At 44.5% G+C, this 20,769-nt stretch overlaps 1 protein-coding gene across 38 annotated transcripts in view; it reads left to right on the forward strand.

Annotated features, from left to right (window-relative positions):
- The window catches only part of Kcnma1 (potassium calcium-activated channel subfamily M alpha 1), a 709,412-nt gene that overhangs the window by 464,740 nt on the left and 223,903 nt on the right, over positions 1-20,769 (forward strand). For all 38 annotated transcript variants that reach the window (XM_033766495.1, XM_010607512.2, XM_033766488.1 and 35 more), the window contains 3 exons: positions 9,661-9,736; positions 18,356-18,431; positions 20,319-20,489. In XM_033766495.1, coding sequence (XP_033622386.1) covers positions 9,661-9,736; positions 18,356-18,431; positions 20,319-20,489 — 323 coding nt within the window. The remainder of the gene's footprint in view (positions 1-9,660; positions 9,737-18,355; positions 18,432-20,318; positions 20,490-20,769) is intronic.

Genomic DNA, 20,769 nt, shown 5'->3' on the forward strand with positions numbered 1-20,769 from the left:
TCCCTTCACCCCCTCCTCCCCTCCCCATTTCCAAACACTTTATTTCCATTTTTTTCATTTTCTCATACTTTTTATTTTCCCTTATTACCTTTCCCCTACCCTTCCCACTTTCCCTACACCTTTAGCCCTTTTCTTCCTATTTCACATTGTCAATTATCTCATTAGCTAACTAGTATCATTTCTGAAACCAAACAGAATTCTCCATTGATACAGCATTTTCAGTTTCTTCCTGTTGAACACACTCTTGTTATCTCAGCACCTTCTTAGGTCTATATAGATTTTCAGTTTATATTCTCAGTGGATTGTTCCTTTATCAATATGAAGTTTTATTTCATTTACAAATTTTTACAGTAACTGCCTTTCATTTGACCTCATTTCTCTGTTCCTTTTTTGTTAGCATTTGTCTAGTGTATAATTTCTATCCCTTTAGATTTACTTTGTGTATTGTTTTTAGTGCATTGCTTATAAGAAGTATGCCTCCGGAATTTCTTATTTTTTAGTTGTGTCTGATTCTCTGTATTTTGATAGGATTAATTCAACCCATTCAATTTTATTGTGGTTACTAATACATTTGGCTTTTTGTTGTTGAAATTTTGTTTTCTGATTTATGTACTTTTTCTCTTTTCCTTTTAATTGGGTTGCTTCCTTTTTTTGTAACTGAAGTTTGAATTCCTTTGTTCTCCCCCGACAAGATTTGAAATTTGTAATTCCAAATATATTCTGAAAAATTTTTAAAAACATATTAAAATTATTTTGGTGTTCATATATCTTATTAATAACATCATTCTTTGAAGGAAGAGAATGATATTAGCACATTCTTCTTCTTCACTCCTTCATATTTCTGCTTTCCATGCACTTCTAGAGATTTTAATTTTAGATCAATGTTATTATGTATTATTTTGAAAAATACTCATTCAACACATAGACTAGTCTGTTACTTTTTTCTCACACTGCCTTTATAGCTAAATTCTTTTGGTTTTGTTTTTCTGCCAACTAGCTAAGTATATGTCACTTGCTTCAAAGAAAACTTCTGAGAAATGTGAAGACAGCCTTCCTTTGTTTTCTTGCATTCAATGCAGGAGTCTTGGGACCATAATATGAATCTCATTGCCTTACAGGGATTTATTTCCTCACTCTGATATTATGAAATTTCACCATGCTGTGCCTGGATGTAGGTCTTCTTAGGTTTAACTGGCTGGACACTTATTGGGCCCTTCCAATCTGGGGCAGATCATACTTTTAGTTTAGGATACTTCTATTATTGGTTTGAATATTTCCTGCTCTCCCCTTCATTTTCTTTTTTCCCTTTGTATAAAGAGACCTTTGATAGTCCAGCCCTCTTCTTTTCCAGATAGCAATTCTTCTATTTAGCTGGCCTTTGGAAGTTTTAATGTTCAAAAATTTGATTTATGAGATATTTAGTTGATATTTGTTGAGTTTAGATAATTTCTCTACGTCTTTTCTCACACATTGTTTTTCCATCAGACTCATTTCTAAAGCAGCTTTTCCCCCTAGATTTCTTTATTCCTGTTAGTCTTTACATACAAGCTTGCTATAGGTACCTTCTTCAAAGAAATCTTCCCATTCCTCAAATGTTGGGTGATTCTTGGTTTGGCACTTATATTTGGGTTTGAGATTTTCTGTTCACCTTTGTGTGAATACTTTTTGTGTTTATTACAGTATATCTGGAGAACCCTAAGGTGAGTTTTTGTTGTTGTTTTGGTTTATCTTTTTTTGTTTTTGTTTTTTTTTTGTCCAGAAACTGTTTTCCGGATGTAGAGACAATGAGTATCTTCTAGGAGTCAACCAGCGTACCAGAGATCGCCCATCCTGATGTGATGTGGTAGTGGGCATTGAGCCCTGAGCCTCATCCCTTACCCCTTTTTTATTTTTTATTATTTATTATTTATAAGTTGCTCAGACTATGCTTAAGTTTGCCATCTTCCTGCATCAGCCTCCGAGCCCTTGGGATTACAGGTCTGAGCCACCGTTCCTGGCTCAATTGCTCTGTTTTAGCAGCTCAAGTGCCCACACTGCTGTGTGCTGGCTGCTGTGGTCTGGTGGCCCAGTCAGTCAGTGTTATGTCACAGCCAACTCTGCTCACTGTCAGTGACTTCCTTTCCTTTATAGACTGTTGTTTCCTTCTCCGCTGTGATCTCTCCACCCCACCACCTCCACTGACATTCGTCTCTATGGGATTCTTCCTCTGTATTTAGTGACCAAAGGCATTTCTCATGTTCTCTCATGATTCTGGAGATATTTATATATAGTTGCCCCTAGATATCTGCAGTGGGTTGGTTCCAGGTGCTCCCAGGACACTAAATTCTTCCAGTGCCCAAGTCCTTTATCTAAATTATCATAGTACTTTCATATAGCTACGCACACCCTTCTGTATAATTTAAATCATCTCTAAATCACTTGTAATACCTCATGCAGTGTAAAGTCTGTGGGAATAGTTGTTACACTCTCTTGCTTATGAAAATAGTTTGGTTGAATCTGAGGATGTGAACTCACAGATATGGGGTCTCGTGATCAATATTTGCAAGAGAAACAGACAATGCAGAACACAGACATTTACAAGATTAGCTGACAATATCCACTTACAAATCAAATGTACAAAGTGCAAGAAATCTATCTGTCCATGAGATCGGAAGAACCCAGCTGGGCCTGGGTCCCAAGGCAGTGTCCCGTGAAAGCCTGTATCAGGAGGCTGAGGAATCTGCGATGGAAGACTGAAGAATCCATGTTGAAAATCGGGAGAAAACGCTCAAGGTGAAGGTGAAGACCAGAGTTCCTCTGAAGAGAACAACCATCCTTGGTGGAGGCGAAGACTGGGTGTCAGCCAAAGAGAACAGCACCTTTCTGACAACCGTCCTCCTCAAGGTGGACCTCCACGCTGGAGCAATGCTGATTCCATTCAGCTGGACATCCCCACTCGTGTTGACATTGCCTGGTTGACTACCACCTTGGAGGTCACATACGTTTCCTTTTTACGTATCTTGCATACAACTGAAGCTAGGTTTCTCAACTCCACCAACTTCATTTTCAGCAGAACATCTATTTTCACCTACTAGAATTTTGTCATTTTCTCCTATTTCGCTCCTTCTTTCACTCTTTTTGTCCTCGTGCGACTTTACTGTCCCTCACCTTTAGTATTATTTTAGTGAGGTTTAAAGATAAACCACTGAGTTCAACCTGCCATGCGAATTTAAACAGAATGATCTGGATTACAGTTTGAATTCATGGATGAACGGTACGCATTGGTATTTTACGTAGGATTTTAGTATCTCTGATCTTAGTGATATTAGAAACTTTTGGGGGGTGCTCTGAGAATCAGTTTTTGGCACCAGGTTTATGTTTATTTTATAAACTTAGTTGCTTCCCATCTCTTTTTTTTATTATGGAGGAATTTGGAATTTTAATAAAATGTAAATGTTTAAAAATTTAATAGTACATTTAATGGGTATAGAAACTTTGAGGAGAAGCTATTACTGTATTTTTCAATTTTTGTCCAATTATTATTCTATAATGCCACAACCCGCGTGGCTCATGGGCTCATGAAGTGAGAAATGACTAAGAGATTAAGAAAGTCAAACAATAAAACGACAAAGACGACAGTAAAGTTTACATAGCTGAGGCCAGGTGAAACCTTTGTCCTGATGAGACAGAAAGCTTGGCTTGCATCCTCAGCACCTTTATTTACAGTGTAGATAAGGAAACCCGAAAGAGGGTGCCCAGTTGGAGCAGGGAGAATGGCTAGGGTCTGCGGGAGACAATGCTTGATGTTTCTCTGGAATGGGTGGGATGGAAGACAGTCCTCTTCTCAGCCAGGCCTTGCTCCGTCTCGCCCTCTAGTGGCCTGTTCTCCTCCCACAGGGTCCCGCCTCTCATCAATAGGAGGCGGTGTCAGGCCTGCCTGGCCATAGTGGTCTACAGGGCATCGTTCCCAGCATTATAATGGTCTGCAGTGGTTTTCTTTTGCTGTCAAGTTTCAGAGTCATCTTTCTTACTGAGGTTTTCGCAGTCTTATTCAGATATGTGTCTATCATCTTTTTCTATTGGACCAGCCAGCACTTTTTTTATTTGTTTTCTTGTTGCTATTCTTTTCCTTCATAAAATAATCGAGAAATTTGTATTTCTTTTAATCTTTGATTTTCTTGTTATTTAATTATAAACATCAAGCTAGAAATCACCCTTTCCCTGGTATTAAGATTACTTTCCCTAAAAATAACTTCAGTTGTTTATAAGTAATCTGTTATTATATTATTGATTTAACTTATAGTTAGCTATTGTGTTCTTTAAACTTAAGTAGACAGTGTGCTATGTGGGTAAGCTGTTGGTTTTAAATTGCTTAAGTGATTACCCCCAGCTACAGGGAAATTTGCTTTTTCGAATAAAAACAAGGTTTGGTCTATTTTGCACATTAGTAACCAAAATAAATTCATGAATATAAATAAACAAGTTAAAGGATAAAAATCCTGGAGGTATTTATATGTAGTTGCTCACTGTCAATGGTTCCCAAATGTGGTTGCACATTGGAATTAGCATTTTAAAAATTCCAATGCCCAACTTGTACTTGGACTAGTGAATTCTGAAGACCCAGGATGGGAAGTGGATTTCAGAGCTGTTTTCAGCCCCAGCTGGGCATACCCGGGTCTGGGACTCACTGCACTGTGGCCCTGATTTCTCAAAGCCTGGTCTTCTGACCAACAGCCCCAGCCACTGCTTAGAGCTTGCTGAAAGTGCAGAGCATCAGACTCAGCTGGATTCTGCATGTTTACAAAGCTCTGGAGATTGGTGTACAGGATGGACTGGAATAACAGGGCTCCAAGGCAGGGGTAGCCAATTAACCCCCATGGTCTATTTATGTGAACGCCACTTCCCTGGAGCTGAGCCACACCCATTTGTTTATATATTGTTTACAGCAAACCTGAGTCATCCGGACAGAGTCTGAAATATTTATCATCTGCCCATTTGCAGGAAAGTCTGTAATGCTTCTCCCCTTGCAGTCCTCAAAGCTTTAAAACTCCTTCTGCCCAGCTGTGCCACCACCCATGCGGTCAGAATGGCAGGGAGTGAGTGAGTGGATTGAGACCAACTGTCCCAATGTCAGCAATGGTTGGAACTTCGCCAGTGTATTAAATGCACAGCTGAACTTCAGAGCCACTGCCCTAACAGGATAAAGAGAAAAATGTGGATGGGGGTGTGGTGAAAAAATAACTGTTATGATGAAGATGGTCTTTGTGGGTATTAAAAAATGAAAACAATGACAAAAAGACTGATACCTGGGACCAAATAACAAATTTTGAATATAGAAAAAAATCACCTTAATTTCAGACTTAGAAAAAATAACTTTAAGCAAAATTAAAAGAGTGATGAGCTATGGGAGATAATGTATAGTCTTTATTATTGAGAACAGCTAGAATAGATTATAAGGTAAGGTGAATATACAGGTAAACTGGCAAAGGCCATTATAAAGGTCTTTAAGGATGAAAAGAAAATGACTCCATTAGATGAAAAAATAATTAACTTATTTGTTAACATAAAAAAGCAGAATAAAGCAACGAGCTCTTATTTGAGGCCTATCCAAATGGAACTTCATTTTCCTTCCCTCCCTCCTTTTCTACCTTCTTTCTTTTCTTTTCTTCCTTCCTCTGGTATCAGTACTCAATACAGTAGAAGTGGGCCGGGCGTGGTGGCGCATGCCTGTAATCCCAGCATTTGGGAGGCTGAGGCAGGAGGATCACTGTGAGTTTAAGACCAGCCTGGGCTACACAGTGAGTTCCAGGTCAGTCTCACTACATAATGAGACCCTGTCTCAACCCCCCCCCCAAAAAAAATACAGTTAGAAGTGTGGGCAAAAGGTACATTTACTTATTAATGGAAAGACATTGTTAGGGCAGTTTGATAAGATGTATCTTACATCTTAAAAGTGCTCACGATATAGTTTGGATCAGAATGTCCCCCAAGGCCCGTGTGTTAAAGACTCGGTCCTCAGCTTTGTGCTCTTGGAAGATGGTGGAACCTTTAAGAGGCGTGGCCCAGAGGTCATTGGGGGGTGTGTTCTTGAAGTAGATTCTGGGACACTTCCTATCTCTCTGACCCCTGGCTGTCTTGAAGTAGCCCTGTTTCCTCTACCATATCCTCCGTGCTGTGATGCACTATGCCCACTATAGGCCCAATGCAGTAGGGCTGAGCAACCGAGACAGTTCTTCTGAAACTGTAAGACAAAATAAACTTTATTCTCTGTTAAGTTGATTATGTGTTTTATAACAGTGACAGAAAGTTGACTAACACAGTTCCCTTGAATGTGGTGTTTGCTACTGGAACAGACTGTCCAAGGTCTACGCTGAGCAGGAGCTATGAACTTATAGGCTCTGCTGGACACACTCTCTCGTCTGTTTATCCTTAGCTGTTTTCTTCTGCTGGATGTCATAAAAAGAAAGGTTTTGGCATATAGTAAGGAGTTAAAAAAACAGTAAATGGCCAGTAATGAATTTATATGATCGTCAACTTTATTAGTTCACAGCAATTTAAGATAACAGTAAAAAAGATATACACCAGGCTTGTGTGTAGGGTGTGTGTGTGTGTGTGTGTGTGTTGTATTCAGGTTGTGCCAACTTTCTCAATAAATACAGAGCACTTGAAGTATTTTAAAAAATTATTAGATGATATTCTAGAGAACACAGAGAGAAGTTTAGTGTAAAGAACTCCTGAGGCCATCTGGGCCCAGTACCTGTTGGGGGACAGTGGGTGTGATTCTGGGCCTCTGGGTACAGATTACATATTGTGTACAATCCCTTCTTTTGTAATTCTGGCATAATTTTGCAGTTTCGTAGAAAATAATTTTATTTCAGAGATTCTGTGGAGTCAGTAACAAGGAGAAATATTATAAGGGCAAAGAAGATGAATAATTTGCCAGGTGGGTGTTTCCCTCCCCTCCTCTCCTTTTTGCTGGCCTCCTTTTGTGGACTGGGTGGGGCTGGACACAGTATCCTGGGCCCGGATGCAGCAGTGGTCTTCCCTGTGTAGACCGCTTCTTTCTTCCTAAGTGTGTGAGCCCTGAGCCCTGACCCCTGCGGTGGCTTCACAGAGCTCACTTGGTAAGGATGTAGTCTCAGGATTCCGGATGCTGCTTCTGCAACCTTCAACTGTCTGCCACGTCATTATTTCTCAAAACTCCCATTAATTCCTTGTGTTCAAACAAGAATTTGTTAAGCACCCACCTCATTTCAGACAGTGAGCCGGGAGAAAGGCAGCCATGAACAATACAATCCTGATACTTTCTTGTATCGTTTAGTTGATTTTTCAGGCTTGAAATTTGAGTAAAATGTTGGCTACTCCTTGGCATTGGCCTCTGAGAGCGAATCGTTCGTGTTACCTTTTACTCCTGAGGCATAGTTTCATATCTAAGAAGTTCTTTTCTTTTATGTTTGAATCATTGCCCAGAATTCAGGTGTTTTTGTCCTTCCCTTCGGAGCTCATTGTATTCATGATTTGGCTCTCTGTGATCTGCCCCCCATCTCTGTTTTCTTGAGTTTCATCTCTTTTGCTTATTTCCTCTGCTTTCTGAGAAGACATCTAAATACTGTGCCGTGTCCCAGCTCACTTTTCAGCAGCGTTGTGTCTGCCTTTCATCACCTGGGTGAAGACTATGTTTTTTGGCTCCCAAGCCTTCTTCATTTCATCAACAACTTTCTCATCTCTGTATTTTTCTGGTTTAATAAAAGTTATATAAATACGACTTCACACAGAAGATAAAGGTTTTTCAGGAAAAGAAAAAAACTTCTGTTCACAGTGAATCAAGCCTTTGCAGATGATAAGTATTCCTTCTGAGCCATTATCATTTTCTCCCTCTTTCTTTGTATTATCAGATGCTCTCTGTCTCCACCTCTCAGGATTTATGTTAATTTTTCCTTATTACCAGAGCAGTTCCACCCTGCCAGCTAGGGTACTCCTTCTACAAGTAGGAAGGAACCAGGCGTCAGCTCCGACCCAGAGGTTCCAGGGAATCCTCCTATGAAGGAGTGGAATAAAACCTCCCCCACCTCAGGCATAGGGGTGCCTGTCCATTCAATCCCCTTGCACTGATGCACCATGTTTGGCACTTGGGACGATTAATAAAAGGCTTTGGAAAATATGCAAAAGACAGTCCCCTTGGAAGTGGGCGTGATGTTTGTTCACAGTGTCTCAAAGCTGGAGTAGCCAGCATTTTGTAAATAATTCTCCCGAGGGGTTGTCAAAGTCTTAAACTCTGTGACTAACTCAGGTTTTTAATAGAATTTCTTTTGGCTATTAAAACTTTTGGCTAATGTAAACCAGTTTAACATTATGGAAATCGGTGTGGAGATTCCTCAAAAAACTAAGCTAGACATTTCATTTAACCTAGCTGTTCCTCTTCTAGGTATCTGCCTGAAAGAGTCAAAGACATCACCTCACAGTGATGTGTGCACACCCATGTTTAGAGCACCACAATTCATATAGCTAACTCTTGGAAGCAGCCTATGTGTCCATCAACAGATGCTTGGGTAAAGAAAACGAAGCATTCACATACACTGGAGTACTACGCTGCCGTAAAGAAGGACACACTTGAGTCATTTGTAGGAAAAATGGATGCACTTTGAAACCATAATGTTGTGAAATAAATCAGATACAGAAGCTCAAATAGTGCATGGTTTCTCCTTGATGGGAATCCTCAAATATAGATACAGGGCAAAATAAAAGATAGGCCATAGGAAATAGGGTTATAGATCTTTTGCAAAAGGGAAGGGGACCAAGAGATGGGGCGAGGGGAGAGAGGGGAAGGAAAGGAGATGAAAAAATGAAATGAAGATGTGTTATACACGTGTACTTGGTCCCAGTGAGGAATGTAATCATTACGTACTGAAAACATGGACTAACAGAAAAAGAAATAAATAAAAACCGAAAAAAGCATAATAGTAATCTGCACTTTCGAAACTTCTGTTTTCCTTCTCTGTCTCTCTTCTCTCTCTTCTGCCACCTAGAGACACGCTTTCTTCTGCTCAAGGGGAGCTGCAGTTTAGAAAGAGCACACATTTGTCTTGACATTAGTAAATGTGCAGTTATTTATACTGTGAATTCTAAAGTTGTAGGGAATGGTGTCTTACTGGTCTGGATTTTTTTTTTTTTTGATTGGGACAAAAACGTAACACAGCAGGCCATGCACTCGATTTTATCGGGAGTATGAAACTGAAGATAAAAAAAAAAATTCATCAAAGACATAGGGGAATCCGATTTATTCTTAATCTGCTTTAGGCACAAGGGTTACCCTGAGCCTTCACAATTCCTAGTGTTTTTCAGAGGCTAAATCCTGTCAGACCACTGGGGTGACTTCAAAACGGTGATTCAGTCAGAGCCAGGCAAGGGAGAAGAAGACCTCCCCAACCAGGCCCTCTAGCCGGTCCTTCCCCTTCCCTAGTTCCAAACTGACCACTTTTCCTGACAGCGACAGTTTACCAGCTGACATTAACCCACACAAGAATCAGAAAGAAGGAACATGTGCAAGGTAGCCAACAGCTCATCTTGAGCCAGGAAGTCCTTTCTGTCAAGCCCGGGCAGCCAGGGCGACCCGGATGGACGGACTGTGAACACCACAACCACGCCCTGAGAGTAACACGTCTGTTTCATTTCTCTTTCCAGGTTTGAGATTTTTAAGAGCCCTCAGGCTGATACAGTTTTCAGAAATTTTGCAGTTTCTGAATATCCTTAAAACAAGGTAAGATGTTCTTTCTCCTAGTTTTCTCTTCTCTCCAGTCCCCAGTACCAAGTTGTAAATGTCAGGTAGGTTTGCTTCCACTGAAGTCAAATTAGTTGTAGTTATTCACGGGACTAGCACAGGGTTCGTGCTGATCTCTTCCCCTCCCCAGGGCAGGGAACTTTATGGTAAAAAGAGGGGAGGAGGCTGTGTGTGTGAGGAGGTAGGAACAGTTTTGCGGGCCGCATGGCTGCTGTCTGGATACTGAGCCAGGTGTCCCGGAGAGAGCTGCACAGTGGATGAGGGATAGATTTGCTCATTGATTGGGGAGCCCTCTCTGCCAGGTCCTAAATTGTCCCTTTATTATACTGCTAAATAAGAAATTGAACTTGGTCATAAAGGCAGGAGAGGCACTGCTCTTTGAGAGGCAATCACAGAGCTTGTACAGCAAACAAAATCATTTCATTTCCAAGTGCATTTCCGATGTTCACTCTATATCTGTGAAACCCCGGGGGCTTACTCTGTGAATTGCCTTTCATGCGGGGGGGAACCCCTAAAACCTCCAGCTGAATGCACCATGGCTACTTGTGTTAACTGTGTTATGATCTGGAAAACACAGCTGGACCCAGAGCCGAGTCCCCCCAAGGTTCCTGTGCCTGATGACCTGTCGGTGCGCAGAGCTGGCCTGGAACCAGGGCTGGGTTGATGAATAAACTAATAAAAGAGGTTCAACGTCCTCTAATGGAGAATAAGCACCGCTCGTAAATCTCTCTTCCAGGAAATTACACTTTAAGAAGCTCCCTTCTAATGTCCCGTTTCCTCTTTGGTTGGCCTTAATGTGTTTGATAAACGGTTGAAAACAGGACACCTCTGTAGTTAGTGATATATAATTCATGCCTGGCATTCCTGAGGCCTGGAGTTCAGCGTTCCTTTCCCATTAATGAAGGCTGTGGCCCAAGTTTCCCGAATCTGACACACTCAACAAAGTCAACCAACTGTTGATACTCTCCTCTGAGTGTCAGTATTTTTATGTATCTTGGTCTTAATTCCAAAGTGGCCTCTCCCAACTATTCATCTGTGTAAATGTGAGATAAAATCCACTTTCCATTAGCCAAGTTAAAAAGAGCCACTGATGCCTTTTACAACATATCCATTTACATTTCACTATCCTGAGGTAAGAATTTATTGGTTCTGTTAGTCTGTGATAATATTCGTGGAGTATGAATATTGTTATCCCTTTTATTTTCATCTGAGCAACAATGGCCTTGATTTCTACCTTTTCATGGCTCTTCTATACAAATTATATTACTTTTGAAGTCTAAATCAATGATCAACAGAGCTGGCATCAGCAATATTTACCATATCATGCTTGTACCGGCAGACAGTATTTTTTAAGGCAGAATCAGTGCCTGTGCCGTAATAAGCATGGGGTTCTGTCCTTAGATACCATTTTTTTCTAGTGGGGATGATGTTATAGTGAACTATCTACTCTCTGCCTTGATAGAGGGTCTTTTTCTCTCTGTTTCACCTTTACCACATACATTTGCAGAATTTTTGTTCTCCGAAAGCAGCATTTTAAAAATGGTCCAGTACTCTGAGGAACAAGGTGAAGAGAATTGTGTTCTCACCCTTCTTGGTTTACTCCATGGACCCTTTTGGGATTGCAGAGAATGATAGTGTATTAGCCAGTGTTCCCATTGCTGAATACCAGACACCCACAAGAAGGAAGGGAGGTTTAAATTGGCTCAAGTTTTAAGAGGGTTCAGTCCAAGGTCAGCTGGCTCTAAGGCAAAAACATGGCAGAAGGGCGGGGCGGAGGAAAGACACTTAGTCATGGTGGCTGGAAAGGAGAGTAGGGGAGCAGTGCCCGGATGAAGGGCGAGACCAGACATAGACCCCAAGGCCATACCTCTGTGACTCACACAGACACACCCAGACGTCTGCCCCAGCAGTCCCCAAGGTGGATCCCAAAGCCGGTCACAATTGGCCCTCTGAATATCTTTTTCTTACTTTTAGTTGGGACACTCACCTGTTTCCCATTCCTTAGCAGAGGTTTCTTTCTTTCCTTTGGATGCTGGTGGTAGCTCTAGCTTCCCTGGAGCTCAGTCACCTGGAAATCCTGTAGCTGTGGTGCTTCGTGTTCTCAGTGCAGACGGGGGAATGTGGAAACGGGATGGGGTGACTGTCCGGGGGTAGAACAGCCCTCAGGAAGAGTCACAGGGTAGCAGGCTGTTAGGCATTTGCCTACTGGTCTCTAAACAGCATTTTTCTAGCACCCCAGACAATTAAATTTCTATTTATTGTTAGGTGATGCTTTTCCTCACAGCCCCACTACTTGGATGTTCTGTGTCCCTGTCATTTGTAACATGATTGGGTGAGTCTCACAAGCCAAAAGGGAGCCCCTTACACACCAGCAGAGAAGTGGGTATAAAGATGGAGGGCTATGAGGCAGAGAGATCACAGCCAGCGTGCCCAGCTGTTCAGCGGGTGCTAAGACTGGAGGTGCTGGGGCACAGAGGAGAGTCCCCAAGCCAGGCTGGCATGAGTGTGGGACAGGCAAGGAGAAGGGGGTGTCCTAGGCAAGCTGGGTTTAAGCCTCGGTGTCTGTCGTCCTAGGGGGAGGTGAGCGGTGTGGAGGGTGGGGCTGGCTTTCAATCAGGGAGGCTGTGGGGGCCCGCAGGTGAGAGAACATGGCCCTCGTGGGACCTTTGAGTCATCCTGTACTCCTGAGAGTTCTGTGGTGGAGGAAAGGAGGAAGAGGGAGGGGTATGGACAAAGGCCAGGTGACCAGCACAGATGAAAACTCCATTGAGTTGTGAGAACTCTGTTAGTCTCAGGACAAATCTTGGAATCCCTGATGTCTCCCAGTGTCTGGCTAATCTCAGCTCCTTCCTTCTGCGCACCCCCAAGCACAGACCCAGGGCGCCGCCCCCAGACTGGATGCCCTGACTTTTATAGTTTTGTGGTCATGGAGGGATTCTCCTGTGACTCCTTTATCCTCTGCTGCTTTCACGGTGACTTTCCACAATGCTGCATAGAGCTGCATCATCATCTTTAGGGAGATTTCGTCCAGCTTTCTCCGGCTGCAAATCCCTGCCAATCTGAGGTATTAGGTAGGGATGGAGGATTTGCAAATGTGATTTGAAATAATGATTTGAAATTGCTGTTTCAGTTTCTGTTCTTTGGCTTCCTCGTTCAGCCAAGAGCTGGAAGAAACAGGGCAAAGATGTAGGAGGAGGGTGGGGAGTGGCAGAGAAGGAAGAGGACAACAGAAGAGAAACCCAAATGAACAGAACAATGGAGATACGTTGCACTTACGCGATCAGGATAGTCTCTCCAAACTGTAGCCCAACAGAAGGCCACGCATACTCTATATTCTGGATGTGGTCTATTTCGGGGTAGCTCAGAGACTCTGTGTTGTTGTCTGAGCTTTTGGAAGGAAGTCCTTCAGTTACCCTACAGATTACTGGGCCAGGGTTTCCTGTTCTACAGCCAGGGAAATGTAAGTAGCTCTGCTTAAGAACGCCACACAGTTCCACATCTGTCCTAGTCACTTTTCTGTTGCTGAGACAAAATAGCCAACACTCAAAGTTAAAGGGGGAAAGGTTTATCTCAGCTTATAGTTTGTAGAGTTTTAGTCCATAGTTGTCTGGCTCCAGGGCACGGCGGCACGGCAGAGGGGCACTGCAGAAGAGAAACAGTCTATGGCATGGCCGGGCAGGTGGAAGGCAGCAAAGCAGCAAGCAGTGAACAGCAGGCAGCAGCGACAACATCAGCTCTCACTCTGTCCCTTATATTCCATCCAGGCTACCACCTTGGGGTGGATAGCACTCACACCCAGGGTGGGGCACCCTTAACCCCAGCATCATACCATTAATCCCAGCATCGCACACCTTACATCCCACCCCTCCGAAAAGCCCCACCTCTTGAGCGCATGGGGTGACGTGTAGCTATGCATGGCAATAACTTCTCACTGAATGTAGCCCATAGTGGTGATTGAAGGATGGGCCACTTCTACAAGGAAAGGCAGAGTAATACTGTGCCACTTCAGGGAAATCATTGCTATCTTCCATGTCATCTCTGCCTCCCATATAACATATATAGGTGCCATCACTTACCCGACTAATATATTTTGGGGGAGGGACTTTGGAGATTCAGACTTTATATGACCTTAGACATGGCTCCAAGGTAAATTGGGTGAAGAATGGTATTCGCTATGGAAACAGCAAGGTGCCTGAGGTACAGGCCCAATTATGAAAGTGCTTAGCTTGGTGGGTTTTACTGAGAGCAAGAGAGAGCAGCCGTTGAAGGATTTTAATCAGTAGAGGAAATGCGGTGAGACCCGCACTCTTGAAAGATCCACTATTTTACCTATTCTAGAGAAAGTAGGTTTGAAGGGGCTCTGGCCTCACAGACCATAAGACCAGACAGGCGGCATTAGTCCAGGAGAGAGGTATTAGGGAAAGTCTGGGTGGTGTAGGTTGGGATGGAGAAAGGAGAAGGGAGCTGGAGACAGCTAATAGGTAGAATTAACAGAATTTGACTTTGCTTCACCCCGTGTCTTACCGCTGAACCCTTTCTCGGTGTGGGGCGGTTCCAGTTCACTTCAGGGTTGGGCTATTTTGCATCCATCCAACAAACATAGCAGTAAAACAAAATAAACCAGCACCTGGCTGTCTTCTTAGCCAGAAATAAAGGTGAAGATTAGAGACAGGGACACATTTATGCTTTCTTGTGCGAAGCAGCCGACATTTCACTGTCATCAGAAACACGTCCTGTTGGATATACAAGAGGCAAAACATGGCACAAGATGGCTGTTCAAACCTCTGGGTTTGCAGCCACAACCGCAGGAGTCAGACTCTCTTTCTGACCTACCAGATTCCCGGGTCTACCTTTGGACCCTTCCCCGTGTCCAGCAATGAGAGTTACTCTCATAGCCAGCGGGAGCTCTTGCAATGGGAATCAGAACCTGTCAGGAAATAAGAGAAGGATATTTTTTTAGTTGGGTCAGGTTTTTAATCATTAGAGCACAATCCTTCTGTCCCTAGAGGCCTAGAGGGGGACTAGAATCTGAATGGTTCTGGTTGTTCTAACCACAGACAACCCCAGGTGCTCTTTCGTCGCAAGAGGACACAGTCCTGCTCTGGGCCACCCATCCCTCCTTCCAAGGAGCTCTCTTCAAGCTAGCAGGGCCCATATTTGAGAAGATGGAGAAGGTCCACCGAGGGTTAACCTGTGCTTTGAGTACACAGCTTTCAGATGCTCGCTTGGTCATAGAGTTTAGTGTGGAAAGCAAATTACCAATATTGGGGATCTGCGATAACACTGATATCATAAGAATAATCAGATTTCAGCACTGAACATGGGCTATTTCAGCCACACCGATTAAGTGTTCTGCATGTAGCAAGAGCTCCTTTGAGCACCATCAATATCCCAGTAACAATCATTTAGAGATGACTGATCACCATATTTAGGTCATTTTTCTAAAACACCGAGAGCCTCTGAGACAACACAGACGCAGTATCTTGGAAGGAGTCCACATGGTTCTTGGTGACCCATGACTTGTTCTGGCCCCAAGGATTCAGGAGCAAGGAGGTGGAACTGTTTGGTGCTTCACTCTCCGCTGAGGAAATGAACAATCCATGCCTTCCTAAGAGCTCTCCCTTTGCCATTGTCTACTAAGGCTTCGTGGGTTTCTTAATTTCTAACACTAGGGCACACCTTGGAGGGCGAACCAGCTAGAGGTGGGGGCCACCTCTGCTGTGCTCTGTTGAGAAACTTACTGGGATCCAGATGAGGTGGGAACACGGGTTCAGCTCCTTGACTGTCAGTATTGCTTCCTGAGAGGGCTCCACAGGTGAATCTCTCTCATCTGTTTGCCTTACTTGCATGCTGCCCATCTCTGGTTCCAGGGCTGTCTTTTCAGAGAAAGGAGATTTTGGAAGCCAGTGAGGGGGCTCCTTGGCTGGCAAGGGTTGAATTATCTCTCAGCTCCAAGGAGAAGCTGAGATGAAAGATGCTAAGCATTATTTTTGTTACTTGGTGATTCCATTCATGGCTGTGGAAAACAGTTAGAAGTGAGGGTGGAGAGTAGCATGGCCCTTGGTGGTGCCTGGAGAAAGGGCTGAAGGTCAGGACTTAGCGATCTGTGCTTGGCCCTGCACTGCCGGCTTCAGACAGAGCCTCTGGGGCCAGGGACGGAATCACAGTGTCAGGCAACTGAGTGAGCTGATGAAGACAGCCCCAGACCTCCTCTGGGGACCTGATCGATTGTCATATCGTCAGGGAGCCTTTTGGATACCATCCACCTCTGTTGTGGGCAGGTGGGGTTTTGTTGCAAAGAACAGAATTCACTTTGGTTACGACAGGGTCTGAGAGGGAACTGGCCTGGCTGTGCGCAGGGATTTGGATTCTGTCCTGAGTATTCTGCCTCTTTCTGTGCCTCTTGGCTTTCATCTCGGAGAGCCTTGCGCTAGGGCAGATGATCTGCAAGAGCTCTCAGTTCATACTTTTGACAGCCACATCTGCAGAGAAAGACTCCACTACGGTGTTCCGAAGGTGTTCCTAGTAGGACCTCCGTAGATGGATGGGAAGAGCTTTCTAATTGAGTCATAGCCCCAGCAGGGCTGCAGTACTGACGGCTGGCTGCGGTGACACTTTCAGTGCTTCCACAGAACAGCCGTGGCAGAGGAGTCTGGGACGTCACAGGGCATTGGCTTGGAGTAGCAGAGCTGGGACATCTTGTGAGTCCATGGGAAGCTTTTGAGCAGCAAACTCATCAGTGTTCAAAGAGCTCTCCCCAGTGGGGCTGATCGGGGTGGAGCTGAGCAGAAGAGATCCAGTCACTCAGCACATGTTCCCAGGGGCCAGGGACCCACTGCCCTGGGGCCCACGAAGACACAGCCCCCATTCCCATAGAACTCAAAGTTCACTGGGTTCTGGCTGACCCATGAGGAACACGGGTTCTGGCACCGCTGGTTCAGAGGGTTGGGAAACTGGCTCAGGGGTGCCTCTCAGGGGCTCCCCCCAAGCTGCTGTGTGAACTACACTGGGAAATGGGTGCTTTGCAGTGGGGTGAGCTCCCATTCCCGTGTTAGCCAAGTGGACCCAGCATGGCTGGTATTGGGATTTCCGGATGTAAACCTATCTCGTCAGAGATCCCCAACAGGAATATGGACAAATTCAGGATGTGGAACGTTCTATATGACAGTCTGGGTTTGTGTGAAATTAAAAGCCACCAAAGACAAAGAAAGGGCAAGGGGTGTTAGTTATAAATTAAAAGAGGCAAATGCAGGGATTGACAAACTGTAGCTCATGGTCTAATTCAGACTGCTGTTTTTTTTTTGTTGTTGTTTTGTTTTTTGTGGTACCTGGATAGAACCCAGGGCTTTGGCACGGAGCTACATCCTAACTCACTTCATTTTGGAGACAGTGACTCTCTAAGTTGCCCAGGCTGGGCTCAAACTTGAGACCCTCCTGCCTCACCCTCCTAGAGTGCTGGAATTACAGGCACCACCGTGGCAAACTGATGCCTGTTTGTATTAAGTTTTGTTATAGCACAGACACACCCATTCTGTTACATGCTGTCCGAAGCTGCTTTTGAATTACAATAGCAGAACCCACTAGTTGCAACATAGACTGTATGACCCTCAGAGCCTAAAATATCAACTAACTGCCCCTATATGGAAAACGTTACCTGATCCCTGGACTAAAGCCATTTACCAGCCACATGCAGTGTGTGAACCTTGATTGTTCCTGGATGAGAGACGGGAAATGGAAACCCTTTCAGGGCGACGGCAGGTTAGACTGGTTACTGAATTGGCACTAATTTTCTCAGGGGTGACAATGACATTGTGATTACATTGCCCAGTGCCCTCTTAGGAATTGGATGCTGAAATATTTAGAGGCTGTGAGGTGGTGTGGTATCTACAACTTATGTGTAAATGTCCTGCCAGAAATTTAAAAATATATAAAAGAAGGAAAGTAAAACAGAAAACACTGCATAGAGATAAAGCAGATGTAGCAAAATGTTATAATTGTTCAATTTAGATCAATTTAGAAAAATGTCATAATGATTAACATAAAGGGGTTTATTATACTGTTCTTTGTATTTCTTTGTAGATTTGAGTTTTCAAAATAAGGCTTTTCCTCCTTCCTTCCTTCCTTCTTGTTTTAACAAAATTTGAGGCCCAGCTATAGTTTCCTGCAGTCTGTGCTGTGACCCTTTTTATGGGCGGGAGGGAAATAAAAATATATTTGCACATGGCATGATCCTAAACAAAGAAAATCCCAACAAATCAAAGCAAAACACTACTAGAGCGAATTAAAGTTATAGTTACTACCAGAACATAGCAAAGCTGTAGTTGTAAGATTAACACATAAAAGCAGTTGTTTTCACAGTCCACCGTGAAAAATCTGAAAAGAAATTAAGAAAACAATTACTAAAAATAAAAGATGCATGTTAAAAAAACAAAGAAAAAAGAAAAAGAAAACAATTGCTGCTTGTGAATTTGAGCCAGTCGGGGAATTGGTTCCCTTACTGTGGAGACGGCGGCCTCTCACCCACAGGGGGCGCTGTTCCTTGGGCAGGCGGCTCAACCCTTTGTAACGGGGCCTTCGCTTGTTGTCTCTTTTGCGCAGTAATTCCATCAAACTGGTGAATCTACTCTCCATATTTATCAGCACGTGGCTGACTGCAGCCGGCTTCATTCATTTGGTGAGTATCTTTGAAGACCCTGGAGCAAGCCCTTTGTTGAGTCCTTTTATTACTCGAAATTTCTCTTGCTGCAGAGAAACTTCAGCATAGTTGTAGACAGGAAAGGAGGGAAGCAACCGCACAAGTGTCTGGGTTTCCAGCCCTTTTACCCCAAACTACTAACGAATGGTTCCCACTCTAACCTGTGTACTGCAGTGGCGACTTTGGTGGATTTTTCAGCCCGTCTGCAGTGACCCTGGATGGCCACAAGATGGCAGTGCTTCCACGGCAAACGCTCAGGAAAGGTCCAGGGACAATGTTGGAAGTTTGACCTACATCTCTTTGTAAACAAATTCAGATCCCTCAATTTCTCTCTTCTCCCCCCTTACAAAAAGCTGCCTTTGATTCTTTCGCCTGATTACTTGTCAAGTTATTTCGTACTTCAAAAATTTTAATTCTTTTTATATTAATGACTCTTTGAAAGCCTTCTATTATTAAGTCAAGTTCTTCTCACCTCTCCAAGGCAGATTTGTTCACCCTGCTTTTAGAGAGCGTAGCTATTGTTGGAAGCGCATTTCCTACAAACATCGGCTGTTAAGAGTCGGAAAGAGCCTCGTCAAGCTATGTGACTTTGAATAAAGGTGACCCTCCCTCCTGGAGCCTCTATTTGCCTGACAGGTTAAAGGGTGCTCTCTCCTTACCTGCCACTTGGAATTTATGTGATTGTCCTGCAAAGGAAGACCGGCCCAGAAGGGGAGAGGGAGGTGTTGCAGCCACCAACTCACCCTTCACACCTTAATTCAGTAACCAGGGCCAAGTGTTCAAGTCCCAGATGTGAAGGATCCAGCTGTCATCAGTAAGATGGTCACCCCACGTCACTGCTATGCGAAGTCCCCTCCGTTTCACCGGGGAACCTACATGGAAAAGGCACTTGGAGGCCGAATATCCGTGTCTGAAGAAAGCCAGGTTCCGGGCACATTCTGCAGAGACTGGGCTGAAGGCCCAGGGGCTGGCTGTCCCCATGGGCCAAGGGGGACCCACAGCTAGCAGGTCTCCATGCTGAGGAACTGCGAACGGGCCTGGTCGCCCTCTGCTGGGAGGGTCTGAAGTATGACTGTGCCTGGCCCTGCTGGCAGATCACATGCGATGGCAAGACAGGAAAGGGTTCTGTGAAGTCTAACACAGCCACGGGCAAACTACAGCGGCCCAAGCTCGCCACATCCCGCCTCACCCTCGAGGCCTGCAGAGCTCACCTCACCCTTCTGACTTCCCATGGAAGCTGCAGAGCTGAGTGGTTGCTGCACTGTGGCCCACAGAGGAGAAACTGTTTACACTCTGGTCATTGAGAGAAAAAGCGTGCAGGCCCCTGGACTCCTCTAAAGGGTTCTGCAAGTGCAGATTGTTCCCCTGAGCTCACTCCCCGCTTTCAGAGAGCAGAATCATTGCGGGCCTTCTGCACAGCGGGCAGAACAGGGCCAGACTCAGAGGTGCTGCTTGGTGTGCGGCAGATCTGCAGGAGCAGCACCCGCCAGGCAGCCCCTTCATCACAGTGACGCACGGAGGTCCCTCTATGCAGGGTATAGGATTTCTGCAGGCAGTGGAGAGCCAGGCTCCCGGGCCAAGGAAAGGTTGGGGAAGGGCTCTCTGGCTCTTTTTCCAAGAGAAAGCTGTAAAATGGTTCCAGGGACAATGCCTAGTTTCTGCTGCTTTGCTTTGAAGAAAAACAAACAAGGGGCGTTTCCCCCATTCCTGGACAGAAGCAGCCCCCAGGATCCCACATCTCATGCTGGGAAGATGAGGTCCACAAGCGGGCCTGCCTGGGCGCTGGGCTTTCTGGCTCACTGTGTCTGCCGTGTCGCTATCCAGAGATGACCGTTGTCTTTTTTCTCCCCTCCTCTCTGACTTTAGGTGGAGAATTCAGGGGACCCATGGGAAAATTTCCAGAACAACCAGGCCCTCACGTACTGGGAATGTGTCTACTTACTCATGGTCACCATGTCCACTGTTGGTTATGGGGATGTTTATGCAAAAACCACCCTGGGGCGCCTCTTCATGGTCTTCTTCATCCTCGGCGGACTGGTAAAATCTCTTTATTATCATGTTCATTTTGATAGTCTTTAATATTTTCTGCGATCCACTTCCTTAAGGCTTTGAGTTTTTCACACTATGTGTCCGCCCCAGAAGCCAGTGACGGCCTTGGGTTGGCAGTCAGGTTAAGTAAACCCGAGCACGACCGTGGGGTCCCTGTGCGCCTTCTTGGTGCGTTGTGCCTGTTCTGTAGACCCAGTATACTGCCCTTGTGGGGACAGCCAGTTAGCTGGGAGCCAGCTTCATTATCTGAAGAAAGGGATGCTGTTTA

The sequence above is a fragment of the Fukomys damarensis genome, unplaced genomic scaffold (assembly GCF_012274545.1).
Source record: "Fukomys damarensis isolate Sample0158 unplaced genomic scaffold, DMR_v1.0_HiC HiC_scaffold_20, whole genome shotgun sequence".
Classification (NCBI taxonomy): Eukaryota; Metazoa; Chordata; class Mammalia; order Rodentia; family Bathyergidae; genus Fukomys; species Fukomys damarensis.